Here is a 14,927-nt window from a genome sequence, read left to right as displayed (position 1 = left end):
ATTTTTTTTTTCTTTTTTTTACACTGCAATCCTATCAGTCACAATGACAACACAGCGCTCCACTTCGTCTCAGCAACGTAAAGGTTAATGACCACAAGCACGCCTTTCAGCTAAGCCCCGCCCCCTGGCCATATATGGTTCTCCATGCAGCTGGGCGCGCGGCACATACACACAGAGCCGCCTCACATAAGGAAACCCGCTCCTGAATATTCATCGGAGCCAACTTAGCCTAAAAGCAGCTCCTCCGGCCAATCACAAGCCGCGGGGCGGGTCTTCTCTTCCAGGCTTGGTTGACCTAGCAAAAAGAGGGGAAAACCCCGCCTGTAGAACGAGACGATTCCGCCAATGGGAGCGCGGGAAGCGAGTGGTGTGAGGCCGCGTCATCAGCCGAGCTGTGATTACATCATGTGGTCCTCCAAGGAGTTACACGGCAGGGTCACGTGGTCCTGCTGCTTCGGATTCTTCCGCCGACGCTCGGGAGGGTGGAATGTGTTGTTGTGTATGTGGTGCTGTGTGTGTGTGTGTGTGTATGGGCGGTGTGCATGTCCTCTAGTGCCCCAGTGTGATGTATAAGTAGTGCTCGGCCTCTAGTGCCCCAGTGTAATGTATTAGTAGTGCTCGGCCTCTAGTGCCCCAGTGTAATGTATTAGTAGTACATGGCCTCTAGTGCCCCAGTGTAATGTAATAGTAGTGCATGGCCTCTAGTGCCCCAGTGTAATGTAATAGTAGTGCATGGCCTCTAGTGCCCCAGTGTAATGTATTAGTAGTGCTCGGCCTCTAGTGCCCCAGTGTAATGTATTAGTAGTACATGGCCTCTAGTGCCCCAGTGTAATGTATTAGTAGTGCTCGGCCTCTAGTGCCCCAGTGTAATGTATTAGTAGTGCTCGGCCTCTAGTGCCCCAGTGTAATGTATTAGTAATGCATGGCCTCTAGTGCCCCAGTGTAATGTATTAGTAGTGCTCGGCCTCTAGTGCCCCAGTGTAATGTAATAGTAGTGCTCGGCCTCTTCAGCCCCAGTGTAATGTATTAGTAGTACATGGCCTCTAGTGCCCCAGTGTGATGTATTAGTAGTGCTCGGCCTCTAGTGCCCCAGTGTAATGTATAAGTAGTGCTCGGCCTCTAGTGCCCCAGTGTAATGTATTAGTAGTGCTCGGCCTCTAGTGCCCCAGTGTAATGTATTAGTAGTACATGGCCTCTAGTGCCCCAGTGTAATGTATTAGTAGTGCTCGGCCTCTAGTGCCCCAGTGTAATGTATTAGTAGTGCTCGGCCTCTTCAGCCCCAGTGTAATGTATTAGTAGTACATGGCCTCTAGTGCCCCAGTGTAATGTATTAGTAGTGCACGGCCTGTAATGCCCCAGTGTAATGTATTAGTAGTGCTCGGCCTCTAGTGCCCCAGTGTAATGTATTAGTAGTGCTCGGCCTCTAGTGCCCCAGTGTAATGTATTAGTAGTACATGGCCTCTAGTGCCCCAGTGTAATGTATTAGTAGTGCTCGGCCTCTAGTGCCCCAGTGTAATGTATTAGTAGTGCTCGGCCTCTAGTGCCCCAGTGTAATGTATTAGTAGTGCTCGGCCTCTAGTGCCCCAGTGTAATGTATAAGTAGTGCTCGGCCTCTAGTGCCCCAGTGTAATGTAATAGTAGTACATGGCCCCTAATGCCCCTGTGTAATGTATTAGTAGTGCATGGCCTCTAGTGCCCCAGTGTAATGTATAAGTAGTGCTCGGCCTCTAGTGCCCCAGTGTAATGTATTAGTAGTGCATGGCCTCTAGTGCCCCAGTGTAATGTATTAGTAGTGCTCGGCCTCTAGTGCCCCAGTGTAATGTATTAGTGTGTGTGTATGGGCGGTGTGCATGGCCTCTAGTACCCCAGTGTAATGTATTAGTAGTGCATGGCCTCTAGTGCCCCAGTGTAATGTATTAGTAGTGAATGGCCCCTAATGCCCCAGTGTAATGTATTAGTAGTGCTCGGCCTCTAGTGCCCCAGTGTAATGTAATAGTAGTGCATGGCCTCTAGTGTAATGTAATAGTAGTGCATGGCCTCTAGTGCCCCAGTGTAATGTATTAGTAGTGCTCGGCCTCTAGTGCCCCAGTGTAATGTAATAGTAGTGCATGGCCTCTAGTGCCCCAGTGTAATGTAATAGTAGTGCATGGCCTCTAGTGCCCCAGTGTAATGTATAAGTAGTGCTCGGCCTCTAGTGCCCCAGTGTGATGTATTAGTAGTGAATGGCCCCTAATGCCCCAGTGTAATGTATTATTAGTGCTCGGCCTTACATCATATGTGACTGATATCAGCCGCTAATCTTATAATGCTCCAGCACTGATATAACCTCCAGAGATAATACATCATATATGACTGATATCAGCCACTCCGCTTATAACGCTCCAGCACTGATATAACCTCCAGAGATAATACATCATATGTGACTGATATCAGCCGCTAATCTTATAATGCTCCAGCACTGATATAACCTCCAGAGATAATACATCATATATGACTGATATCAGCCACTCCGCTTATAACGCTCCAGCACTGATTATAACCTCCAGACATTACATCATATGTGACTGATAACAGCTGCTCCTCTTATAACGCTCCAGCACTGATTATAACCTCCAGACATTACATCATACAGTGATTTGATACGATGCCAATTTTGCACGTTTTCCCAACTACAAAGAATGGAAAGATGCGTAATATTTATTGTAGGTAATTTCACCTGTAAGAGACGGAATCTATAAAAAAAAAAAATTGTATGATTTGCAAAGAATTATTCTGCATTTTATTACATAAAATAAGGATTTGATCACCGACCGACCATCAGGATATCTGCCTCTCACAGAGCTAGTAGTTTCTCTATAAGAAGCTCCTCCTACTCTGCTCTTATTACCTGTATATACTGCACATGGTGGAGCTTGTTACCTGTATAATACCACCTGTCCACACACTCAATCACACTACAACCTCTCCACCATGGCCAAGACCAGAGAGCTGTCTAAGGGCACCAGGGACAAAATTGTAAACCTGCATGAGGCTGGGATGGGCTACAAGACAATAGGCAAGCAGCTTGGAGAGAAGGCTGACAACAAGATAACTGACAGTCTTCCTCGGGCTGGGCCTCACTTTTGGGGCAAAGATGATTCTGAAAAGGATCAGGTATCAGCCGGGAACAACACAGGAGGACCTGGTCAGTGACCTGAAGAGAGCTGGGGCCACAGTCTCACAGATTACCATTAGTAACACTAGGCCGTCATGGAGTATAATCATCAGGGCACGCAAGGTCCCCCGGCTCACACCAGCACAGGTCCAGCCTGTGTGACGTCACCAGTGACCATCAGCATGGTCCAGAGGAGTCATGGGAGAAGGTCATGTGGTCAGATGAGACCAAAATACAACTTTCTGGTATCAACTCCACTCAGTGTTTGGGACTATGTTCTTGGGGTTGTTCTCATCAGTCTTCTTCCTCCAACCATTACATCAGTAAGAGCAGTGTAGATGGGTGCTGGCCAAGTCCTCCAGCATGACAGTGACCCGAAACACACAGCCGGGACAACTAAGGAGGAAACCCACAGCCGGGACAACTAAGGAGGAGACACACAGCCGGGACAACTAAGGAGGAGACACACAGCCGGGACAACTAAGGAGGAGACACACAGCCGGGACAACTAAGGAAGAAACCCACAGCCGGGACAACTAAGGAGGAAACACACAGGACAACTAAGGAGGAGACACACAGGACAACTAAGGAGGAAACACACAGCCGGGACAACTAAGGAGGAAACACACAGCCGGGACAACTAAGGAGGAAACACACAGCCAGGACAACTAAGGAGGAAAACCACAGCCGGGACAACTAAGGAGGAAACACACAGCCGGGACAACTAAGGAGGAAACACACAGCCTGGACAACTAAGGAGGAAACACACAGCTGGGACAACTAAGGAGGAAACACACAGGACAACTAAGGAGGAACACACACAGTTGGGACAACTAAGGAGGAAACACACAGCCGGGACAACTAAGGAGGAAACACGCAGCCGGGACAACTAAGGAGGAAACACGCAGCTGGGACAACTAAGGAGGAAACACGCAGCCGGGACAACTAAGGAGGAGACACACAGGACAACTAAGGAGGAAACACACAGCCGGGACAACTAAGGAGGAAACACACAGCCAGGACAACTAAGGAGGAAACACACAGCCGGGACAACTAAGGAGGAAACACACAGCCGGGACAACTAAGGAGGAAACCCACAGCCGGGACAACTAAGGAGGAAACACACAGCCGGGACAACTAAGGAGGAAACACACAGCCGGGACAACTAAGGAGGAGACACAGCAGGGACAACTAAGGAGGAAACACACAGCAGGGACAACTAAGGAGGAAACACACAGCCGGGACAACTAAGGAGGAAACACACAGCCGGGACAACTAAGGAGGAGACACAGCAGGGACAACTAAGGAGGAAACACACAGCAGGGACAACTAAGGAGGAGACACACAGCCGGGACAACTAAGGAAGAAACACACAGCCAGGACAACTAAGGAGGAAACCCACAGCAGGGACAACTAAGGAGCGGCTCTGTAAGAAGCAATTGAAGGTCCTGTAGCGTAGACAATCTCCACACCAGAACCCAATAGGAAATCTTTGGAGGGAGCTGAAACTTAGTGTTGCCCAGTGACAGTCCTGAAGCCTGAAAGATGTGGAGAAGATGTGTATGGAGGAGGGGGGACACAATCCCTGCTGCAGTGTCTGCAAACCTGGCATGTAATAAAAAGAAAATTAAACGGAACCTGTCACCTTGAAAATGCGACCTAATCCAGCGCCATCATGTTATAGAGCAGAAGGAGCTGAGCAGATCGATATATATATCTTTATATGAAAGATTTAGTATAACTTGTAATTTATTGATTAAAATCTCTGATGTCTCCATGCTAAAGAGTCCAGACCATTGAGGCACCGCCCCCTGGACTCTTTAACAGGGAATCATCAATACACATATTACCAGCTATACAGAATCTTTTTCTACAAAGTTATATATCAATCTTCTCAGCTTTTCCTGCTCTATAACACGATGGCGATAGATTAGATAGCATTGTCTTGGGGACAGGTTCCCTTTAATTATTTAAAACTAAAAAATGTGATTTTCTGTAATTTCTTTTTTTATAGATTCTCTCTCTCACGAGTGAAGTGTACCTACAATAAACATTACACCCCGCTCCATTCTTTGTAGGTGGCCTTTCATAATACAGATGTAGAAATACTGTAGATCCTCCAGCGACATCTCCATCATATGTGGCAAATATCAGCTGCTCCTCTTATAATAATACTGAACTGTTATAAGTCTGGACGTCACATTTACCGTCTCTTTCATACCTGCACTATCCATTCAGTAACAGCAGTCTATGTAATGACAGATTCCGGTAACAGTACAACCATCCCAGGCGGCAGATCTGTGAGTACAGATATATTAATATCAGTGTCACAGCCGGGGAAGAACTGTGATCCGAGGTGGGAAATGAACCAGAACATTGCAAGTGATTAGGAGAGTGCAGAGAGGCTGAATAATTCATGTGCAGCAGTGTGAGGAACCAAAGAATGGCGGGAAAATGACACGGCCCAGTAGTTATATTCCTGTATATAAGAGCAGTATTATAGTAGTTATATTCCTGTATATAAGAGCACTATTATAGTAGGTATATTCTTGTATATAGGAGCAGTATTATAGTAGTTATATTCCTGTATATAAGAGCAGTATTATAGTAGTTATATTCCTGTATATAGGAGCAGTATTATAGTAGTTATATTCTTGTATATAGGGTCAGTATTATAGTAGTTATATTCCTGTATATAGGAGCAGTATTATAGTAGTTATATTCTTGTATATAGGAGCAGTATTATAATAGTTATATTCCTGTATATAGGAGCAGTATTATAGTAGTTATATTCTTGTATATAGGAGCAGTATTATAGTAGTTATACTCTTGTATATAGGGAGCAGTATTATAGTAGTTATATTCTTGTATATAGGAGCAGTAATATAGTAGTTATATTCTTGTATATAGGAGCAGTATTATAGTAGTTATATTCCTGTATATAGGAGCAGTGTTATAGTAGTTATATTCCTGTATATAAGGGCAGTATTATAGTAGTTATATTCCTGTATATAGGAGCAGTATTATAGTAGTTATATGCTTGTATATAGGAAGCAGTATTATAGTAGTTATATTCTTATATATAGGAGCAGTATTATAGTAGTTATATTCTTGTATATAGGGAGCAGTATTATAGTAGTTATATTCTTGTATATAGGAGCAGTAATATAGTAGTTATATTATTGTATATAGGAGCTGTATTATAGTAGTTATATTCCTGTATATAGGAGCAGTATTATAGTAGTTATATTCCTGTATATAGAAGCAGTATTATAGTAGTTATATTCCTGTATATAGGAGCGGTATTATAGTAGTTATATTCTTGTATATAGGGGGCAGTATTATAGTAGTTATATTCTTGTATATAGGAGCAGTATTATAGTAGTTATATTCCTGTATATAGGAGCAGTATTATAGTAGTTATATTCTTGTATATAGGAGCAGTATTATAGTAGTTATATTCCTGTATATAGGAGCAGTATTATAGTAGTTATATTCCTGTATATTGGAGCAGTATTATAATAGTTATATTCCTGTATATAGGAGCAGTATTATAGTATATTCCTGTATATAGGAGAAGTATTATAGTAGTTATATCCTTGTTCACATTACTATTGATTTGCTCCGGTAGCTTCTCTATCTATATTACGCTATTGTTAGATACAGTCACATTCATTCTCCGTCCAGCACATGAAGCAGTTCAGTGTATTGGATCACACACACGTTAATGCTCAGATATATTAGAGGCTCGCACATATTTGCACCATTGTTGTTACTGGGGAATTTTCAGATTATGCAAATAATAAGGTATGGATAAAGAACGCTTGTGTGAGGGCCTCTACCCAATAGCTGAGCCGTCTATAATCTGGTCACAGTCAGGTGAGGGGGGCTGATCTGCGCCTAAAACCTGATCTGAGTGATGCGATGCCTATTCTGAGACCATCTGATATATAGAGCTTCGATATCGGGAGGGCAGCCATTCCTATGCATCCAAAGAAAGAGACACCAGATAGCGGATGTTTGTTACGGTTTTATTGGACATATTCTTACTCATTGTCTCTACAGTAGGACATTTCCAGCAGACAGACATATACAAGCCTTGGAAGGAGAATATAGCGGACGGGGTTAATAACTTCATTACAGACAACTCCATTAACTCTAAAATATGAATTCTCTTCCACAGCTTCAAAATCAGATACACGGAGAGAACGCGGCGCGACAAATAAATTATCTCTGTAACATTAAGAATCTACAATTAGTGTCTGCAGGTATAAAATATAAAATAATTTAAGATTTTTAATATACAGGTTAGTTGTAGCGTGTAACGGGGAGACGGGTTCAGCAGCCTGGCGCTGTGGATGGGAAGGGGGGGGGGAGATATAACATTATTTACAAGTATCAATTAATTCTGGAGGGTTGAGACCAATTTCTGACTTGTCTGAAGGATTAAAATGGAGGTAAAAATTTCCTTTAATCTGGTACCTGATAATCCAGAATACGAGTTGGGCTGAGAGAAAGGAAACGGATTATTGCCAGAGTAAAGGAATTTTAATACCTCTAGGATAGACTTGTTTTAAGACTCTCCAATGCATTCTGATGGAAGGTTAAATGGGTACTCCAGCGATTTTGTTTTCTTCTTTCAAATTAACTGGTTGTATATATTTGTAATTTACTTCTATTTAAAAATCCAGTCTTCCAGTACTTTTCAGCTGCTGTATGTCCTGCAGGAAGTGTTGTATTCATTCTAGTCTGACACAGTGCTCTCTGCTGACATCTCTGTCCATGTCAGGAACTGTCCAGAGCAGGAGATTTCCTATAGGGATTTGCTGCTGCTTTGGGCAGTTCCTGACATGGACAGAGGTGGCAGCAGAGAGCACTGTGTCAGACTAGAAAGAATACACCACTTTCTGCAGGATATACAGCAGCTGATAAGTACTGGAAGACTGGAGATTTTTACATAGAAGTAAATTACAAATCTATATAACTTTCTGACAGCAATTGTTTGGAAAGAATTTTTTCACCAGAGCACACCTTTAAGGCCATCCATGTTAGGTTATAGTCAGCCAACCTACCCGTTTCGGTGGGATTGGGCCAACCATATATGAAGACCACTCACCTCTCCCCAAAACAAATGCACACATGTATTTCAACATGTCCAATTCCTGTTTTACATGTCTGATGTCGGTCTTTACCCTGTTCGAAATACATACATGCTCAGCTGGGCTGAGAGTGCATATGTATGAAGGGAATCAGAAGAGATAGCTGTTGGATAACCCATATGGCCAGCTGGATAACCCATATGGCCAGCTTTAGTGTTTTAGTGTTCATTTCAACCCCTATCTATATGACCTATATGGGCATACACACGTCATAGACTTGGGACCCCTTTTCTATGGGGCCCCTCTAACTGTTTGTGTCATCCCACATATTAAATGTATGCCTGTGTACAGCTACGGCTGGATGATGAGTTGTCTTCAGAAAAGTACGGACCCTCAGCTATGGGCCCCCCCCCCCACAGAGGAGCTGTCATTAGGCTCCATTTTCAGGGGGCATTTTTAGTAATGCTCTCTATGGAACAAATCTAACCTATAGGTAGGATTATATGAAAAAAAAAAATCATTTAGGGCGGTAGGTAGAGCCACAAACTGCTACAGTGGTGAAACCACACTGTAACATATATCCTTGACGTCACACATACAAACACTATGTAATGGACGACTTTTTATTTTATTTTTCCATTTGTCTGGAATTTCCCTTTAAGTATATTAGCAAAAGCGCCCCTTTAAATAATAACAAATGTTAATGTAAAAGAAAAAACTCATTACGTTACTGTATACCACATGGAGCATCCTGTGCTCCAACATAGAGGATTACCCACAATATCATGGGTGAAAGGGCACCGAATTGAGTTAGTATCCATATATATATAGGGGGAGATTTATCAAACATGGTGTAAAGGGAAACTGGCTCAGTTGCCCCTGGCAACCAATCAGATTCCACCTTTCATTTTCCAAAGAGTCTGTGAGGAATGAGAAGTGGAATCTGATTGGTTGCTAGGGGCGACTGAGCCAGTTTCACTTTACACCATGTTTGATAAATCTCCCCCATAGGGTTTTGCTAGGAAGCAATGATGGAGGCACTCACCTCTCTCCCAGTACATTAGGGGCCCGCTCTGTAGTTGAACATGGCTAAACATTCATGTTCTAACAACAAAAGGGGCCACAGTCAGACCAATTTCCCTTAAAATATGTCTAAAAGTGGCACCTCCGGGGTCCAGGCTGCTGACATTCAGTGTAGTGAAACTATCAGTGCCAAAGAAAACAATATAACAGTGACTACAATCCATCGGCAGCAGGGTCATGACAACCTCATCATCCCCCTTGCGTGCTAGGCCGCCAGGAAAACAAACAAACAAAAAAAATATGGCACCCAAGGGGTTAAGAGGACGGGTGAGTAGAGGCTTCCATGTGCATGCTGGACTGATGTCCGCCACCGTACGCCCGCAGGGTAAGATGCCGTGGGATGGCGGACGCTTGTCTCGACTCAATGAGCTGCTAAGAGGTAAGAAAGCTGTGCAAACATTGCAGTTCAGGTATACAGTATTCTCTCACGCTCGCCCCCTCTGTCTATATATATATACACGTCTATATATAATCATATATATAAGAACAGAAAACAAGAGTTTTCCGAGAGATGAGACATGCAGTGCTATTGCAGTTACCAGGGAAAGGGACCATTTACAAGGAAGTGAAGGAATGTGTCGAGCGCCACCTAGAAGAACAATACCGTAGAATACTATGTAGCAGGGTAGGCGCCTCAATGCCCTCCTGTCCTTTAGCTAATGATACAGGTTAAATTGGGCAATAGCTGTGGCTTTACAACAGTGTTGGGGAACCTGAGGCCCCCCCAGGTTGTTGCAAACTACAAGTCCCATCATGCCTGGACAGCCAAAGCTAGGCATGATGGGAATTGTAGTTTCACAACAGCGGATGGACTGCAGGTTCCTCACCATTGCGTTACAATATGATCCAGATTAACCGTTCCTGGAGACAGATCAGGCAGATTGTACTCGGGGACTGGATGTGCAGAGGATAGATACTGGAACCGCCTGGACACTATTAATTATAACGCAATGAGGCGGCCATTTTGTAAACAGCATGTACTTAGTGATGTCAGTGGCTCTGTTCCATTTATCTAGGTCCACAATGCGTCCACCCCGTCTGTCTCACCTAGATGATGGGTTTGGGGGGGCTGGATGCGGCAGGAGGGCGGCGGAGCTATACAGAGCCATTCATTACAAAGCAAACAGGGTGTCGTCCACTCGCTCCTGCTTCTTCCGGTTTGCGGGGTTCACTGTCAGGGAGGGCTCTGTAGAGGGGGGAGACGGGAGGTCCGGCAGCCGTTCTACTGCCTTGGCTCGTTCTTCCAGAAACTTGTCAAATTCTGCAAAATGAAGATTGAACAATAAAGACACTGCCCCTGGCCCCCCCTCTCCTCCCATCACACTGCCCCTGGCCTCCCCTCTCCTCCCATCACACTGCCCCTGGCCTCCCCTCTCCTCCCAACACACTGCCCCTGGCCTCCCCTCTCCTCCCATCACACTGCCCCTGGCCTCCCCTCTCCTCCCAACACACTGTCCCTGGCCTCCCCTCTCCTCCCATCACACTGCCCCTGGACCCCCCTCTCCTCCCATCACACTGCCCCTGGCCTCCCCTCTCCTCCCAACACACTGTCCCTGGCCTCCCCTCTCCTCCCATCACACTGCCCCTGGACCCCCCTCTCCTCCCATCACACTGCCCCTGGCCTCCCCTCTCCTCCCAACACACTGCCCCTGGCCCCCCCCTCTCCTCCCATCACACTGCCCCCGGCCTCCCCTCTCCTCCCATCACACTGCCCCCGGCCTCCCCTCTCCTCCCATCACACTGCCCCCCGGCCTCCCCTCCCATCACACTGCAGCGGCCTCCCCTCTCCTCCCATCACACTGCCCCTGGCCTCCCCTCTCCTCCCATCACACTGCCCCCGGCCTCCCCTCTCCTCCCATCACACTGCCCCCGGCCTCCCCTCTCCTCCCATCACACGGCCCCGGCCTCCCCTCTCCTCCCATCACACTGCCCCCCGGCCTCCCCTCCCATCACACTGCAGCGGCCTCCCCTCTCCTCCCATCACACTGCAGCGGCCTCCCCTCTCCTCCCATCACACTGCAGCGGCCTCCCCTCCCATCACACTGCCCCCGGCCTCCCCTCTCCCCCCATCACACTGCCCCCGGCCTCCCCTCTCCCCCCATCACACTGCCCCCAGCCTCCCCTCTCCTCCCATCACACTGCCCCCGGCCTCCCCTCTCCTCCCATCACACGGCCCCCGGCCTCCTCTCATCACACTGCCCCTGGCCTCCCCTCTCCTCCCATCACACTGCCCCCGGCCTCCCCTCTCCCTCCATCACACTGCCCCCGGCCTCCCCTTTCCTCCCATCACACTGCAGCGGCCTCCCCTCTCCCCCCATCACACTGCCCCCGGCCTCCCCTCTCCTCCCATCACACTGCCCCTGGCCTCCCCTCTCCTCCCATCACACTGCCCCTGGCCTCCCCTCTCCTCCCATCACACTGCCCCCGGCCTCCCCTCTCCTCCCATCACACGGCCCCCGGCCTCCCCTCTCCTCCCATCACACTGCCCCCGGCCTCCCCTCTCCTCCCATCACGCTGCCCCCGGCCTCCCCTCTCCTCCCATCACACTGCCCCTGGCCTCCCCTCTCCTCCCATCACGCTGCCCCCGGCCTCCCCTCCCATCACACTGCAGCAGCCTCCCCTCTCCTCCCATCACACTGCCCCCGGCCTCCCCTCCCATCACACTGCAGCGGCCTCCCCTCTCCTCCCATCACACTGCCCCCGGCCTCCCCTCCCATCACACTGCACCGGCCTCCCCTCTCCTCCCATCACACTGCCCCCCGGCCTCCCCTCCCATCACACTGCCCCCCAGCCTCCCCTCCCATCACACTGCCCCCCGGCCTCCCCTCCCACCACACTGCAGCAGCCTCCCCTCTCCCCCATCACACTGCCCCCGGCCTCCCCTCCCATCACACTGCAGCGGCCTCCCCTCTCTTCCCATCACACTGCCCCCGGCCTCCCCTCCCACCACACTGCAGCAGCCTCCCCTCTCCCCCATCACACTGCCCCCGGCCTCCCCTCCCATCACACTGCAGCGGCCTCCCCTCTCTTCCCATCACACTGCCCCCGGCCTCCCCTCTCATCACACTGCCCACCGGCCTCCCCTCTCCTCCCATCACACATTTACCTTCACTGGTCACTCCTTCCTCCAGTTCGTCCCCCTTCTGTGAAAAGAAAGATGACATTATTCTACAATAAAGACCCCAATGTAAGAAGAGACTAAGATGTAGATAGAGAGCCAGATGGGCTCCTCAGACGTACCCTGTATACCAGACGTACCCCGTATACCAGACGTACCCCGTATACCAGACGTACCCCGTATACCAGACGTACCCCGTATACCAGACGTATCCCTTCACCCAGTGACACGCCATCTTATGTCTCACATCTTCACTTTTACACTTGGGATAATAGTTTCTAGGAAAGCTGAGTGACCATTCTGCCACCATTACAGCTCACACAGGGGTTATTACTCAGCTTTCCTGGTCTCCTGAATGGCAAATATACACAGTGACACTCCATAGCTTGTCCTGCCATTCAGAACCCTAGGAAAGCTGGATATCCCCCACCCTGGGTCCTGTAACGGCGGCCATATTAATACACACAAGAACACAATGAACAGTAGGTCAGAGTAGAAGAACATCTCACCACGTCCGTCCCGAGCCACTCCTCTAGGTCATCCATGTCTGAGGCCTGCGCCACGGGAATCTACGGCAAGCACGTGCAGCCAAAATACATCCAGAAGCATGAGGCGTGGTGGGATGGCAAAACGGGTGAGGGGGAGAAATGAAGCAAAATAAAATAAATAAAAATGGATAAAAAGTAACAAAAAAAGCAAAATGTGACATCGTAAAAGAAAATGTGCCGGAGATGAAGTAACACAACGTGAGGGGGGAAAATAACATGGAGGGTGAAAACGCGGTCAGGTGACAGGTCAGCATGGGGACGGTGACAGAACTGTGTGCTGTGTTATGATGGACGTGTTAGGTACCTATGGATAAGTAACTCACAGACCCCCGAGCCGAGCAGACGGAGGGTTTATGTCCAGACTGGACCCCTAACAAGCTTCATCATCTGTAAACCCAGAAACCACAATGACACCTGCAATACCAGACACTGCCTACAGCCAGGAGGGGCGCTGTTTCTTTTGATACACTTTATTGCTATCCTGCTAGAAAAGGCGCCAAATTATATAATATGGTGAATATGGATTATAAATTAGCAGCCAATGGCGGCCACGGATATCACTGAAGTTATAGATGTTATAAAGAACATGGCACCCACCACCTATCCATACATGGAGGTTGCTATGGGCAACAGCCCCAAATAACACTCTGGGGAAATTAGTAAAAATCATTAAAAAAAAAAAAAAAAAGTGTTGCCCATAGCAACCAATCAAATGATAGCTTTCACTTTTTAAGAGCGCCACAGGAAATGAAAGCTGCACTGTGATTGGTGGCTAAGACAGTTTCTATTTTAGTTTCTTATAGCAACCAATCACAGGACAGCTTTCACTTTGCACAAGAAACACTGGAAATGAAAGCTGCACTGTGATTGGTTGCAAAGCTTCTATTTAAGACAATCTCTGTTGCTCATAGCAACCAATCATAGCGCAGCTTTGACTTTGCACAAGCATGATTGAAAATACAAGCTGTGCTGTGATTGGTTACTGTGGGCAACAATGATTGTCTAAACTAAAAAAGGTTGCCCATAGCAACCAATCACAGCACAGCCTTCTCCTATAGTGCGCTAGAAATGTGAATGCTGCGCTTGGTTGCTATGAGCAACAACGACAGCTTCTACTTTAGACAATCTCTGTCGCTAATAGCAACCACTCACAGCTCAACTTTCACTGTAAAAAATGAAAGCTGTGCTGTGATTGGTTGAACAGTTTCCATATCTCTGCCCCTCTGTGTTTCATCTCCTCACCATTTTAAGATCTCTGCTTGCTGTCAGTGACTATAAATATCTGGATGTATTCAGAGCCCATCATACCCTAGTGTCACTCTTGAAATCATGTGTCCATTAGGTATACACAAACATGAAGAGCGTATAGGGTTACGGATGTTAGCGGCGGTAGATTAGCGGGCAGTGACAGCGCTACAGGTGGTGTATCCGATCCTCCTCGTATAAGCACAAGTTTGATTTCTTGCAGGGTGAGGCCTTTTACAACCCAAGCTGTTGTACAACTACAACTCCCAGCATGCCCTGACAGTGGAGACAAATTAGGAGAGACTTGGGACTACATATCCCAGCATATCTTGGATGAGGCCCTCTGGGCCCCAGCAGCACAGTTTCCATAGATGTGGGTGTGTGAGGCTGCCATAAGGACCAGGACTGATCAACCTCACACGTGTCGAGGACTTTAGACGGGACTCATCCTGCCGCCGTGTACACAGTCCTGTCACAGGGGAGTTTGGACTTGTCTGTGTCACATGATGGCGGTAATCATACAGCCATTGTTTCCTGAGATAAGCAGCGGGAATCCGGAGGTAAGAGGAAAGATGGAGCCTCAACTTCACATTTCTATTAAGGCCCCATAGTAGTCATAGTTATATTAAAGGGGTTATCCAGCGCTACAAAAACATGGCCACTCCCCCCCCCTCTCTTGT

General features: G+C 47.5%; 1 protein-coding gene across 6 annotated transcripts in view; it reads right to left on the bottom strand.

Annotated features, from left to right (window-relative positions):
* Positions 1-9,227: 9,227 nt before the first annotated feature.
* TOM1L2 (target of myb1 like 2 membrane trafficking protein) overlaps positions 9,228-14,927 on the bottom strand; it is a 32,054-nt gene continuing 26,354 nt past the window's right edge. For 4 of the 6 annotated variants that reach the window (XM_069984239.1, XM_069984242.1, XM_069984237.1 and 1 more), the window contains 3 exons: positions 12,964-13,023; positions 12,443-12,479; positions 9,228-10,597 (listed from right to left, as the gene is read on the bottom strand). In XM_069984239.1, the coding sequence (XP_069840340.1) occupies positions 10,449-10,597; positions 12,443-12,479; positions 12,964-13,023 (246 nt within the window). In that variant the 3' untranslated portion in view covers positions 9,228-10,448. The remainder of the gene's footprint in view (positions 10,598-12,442; positions 12,480-12,963; positions 13,024-14,927) is intronic. The other 2 variants (XM_069984238.1, XM_069984241.1) reach the window with 2 other exon arrangements.

The sequence above is a fragment of the Dendropsophus ebraccatus genome, chromosome 9, assembly GCF_027789765.1.
Source record: "Dendropsophus ebraccatus isolate aDenEbr1 chromosome 9, aDenEbr1.pat, whole genome shotgun sequence".
Taxonomy (NCBI): Eukaryota; Metazoa; Chordata; class Amphibia; order Anura; family Hylidae; genus Dendropsophus; species Dendropsophus ebraccatus.
This window is presented reverse-complemented; position numbering and strand designations above follow the sequence as displayed.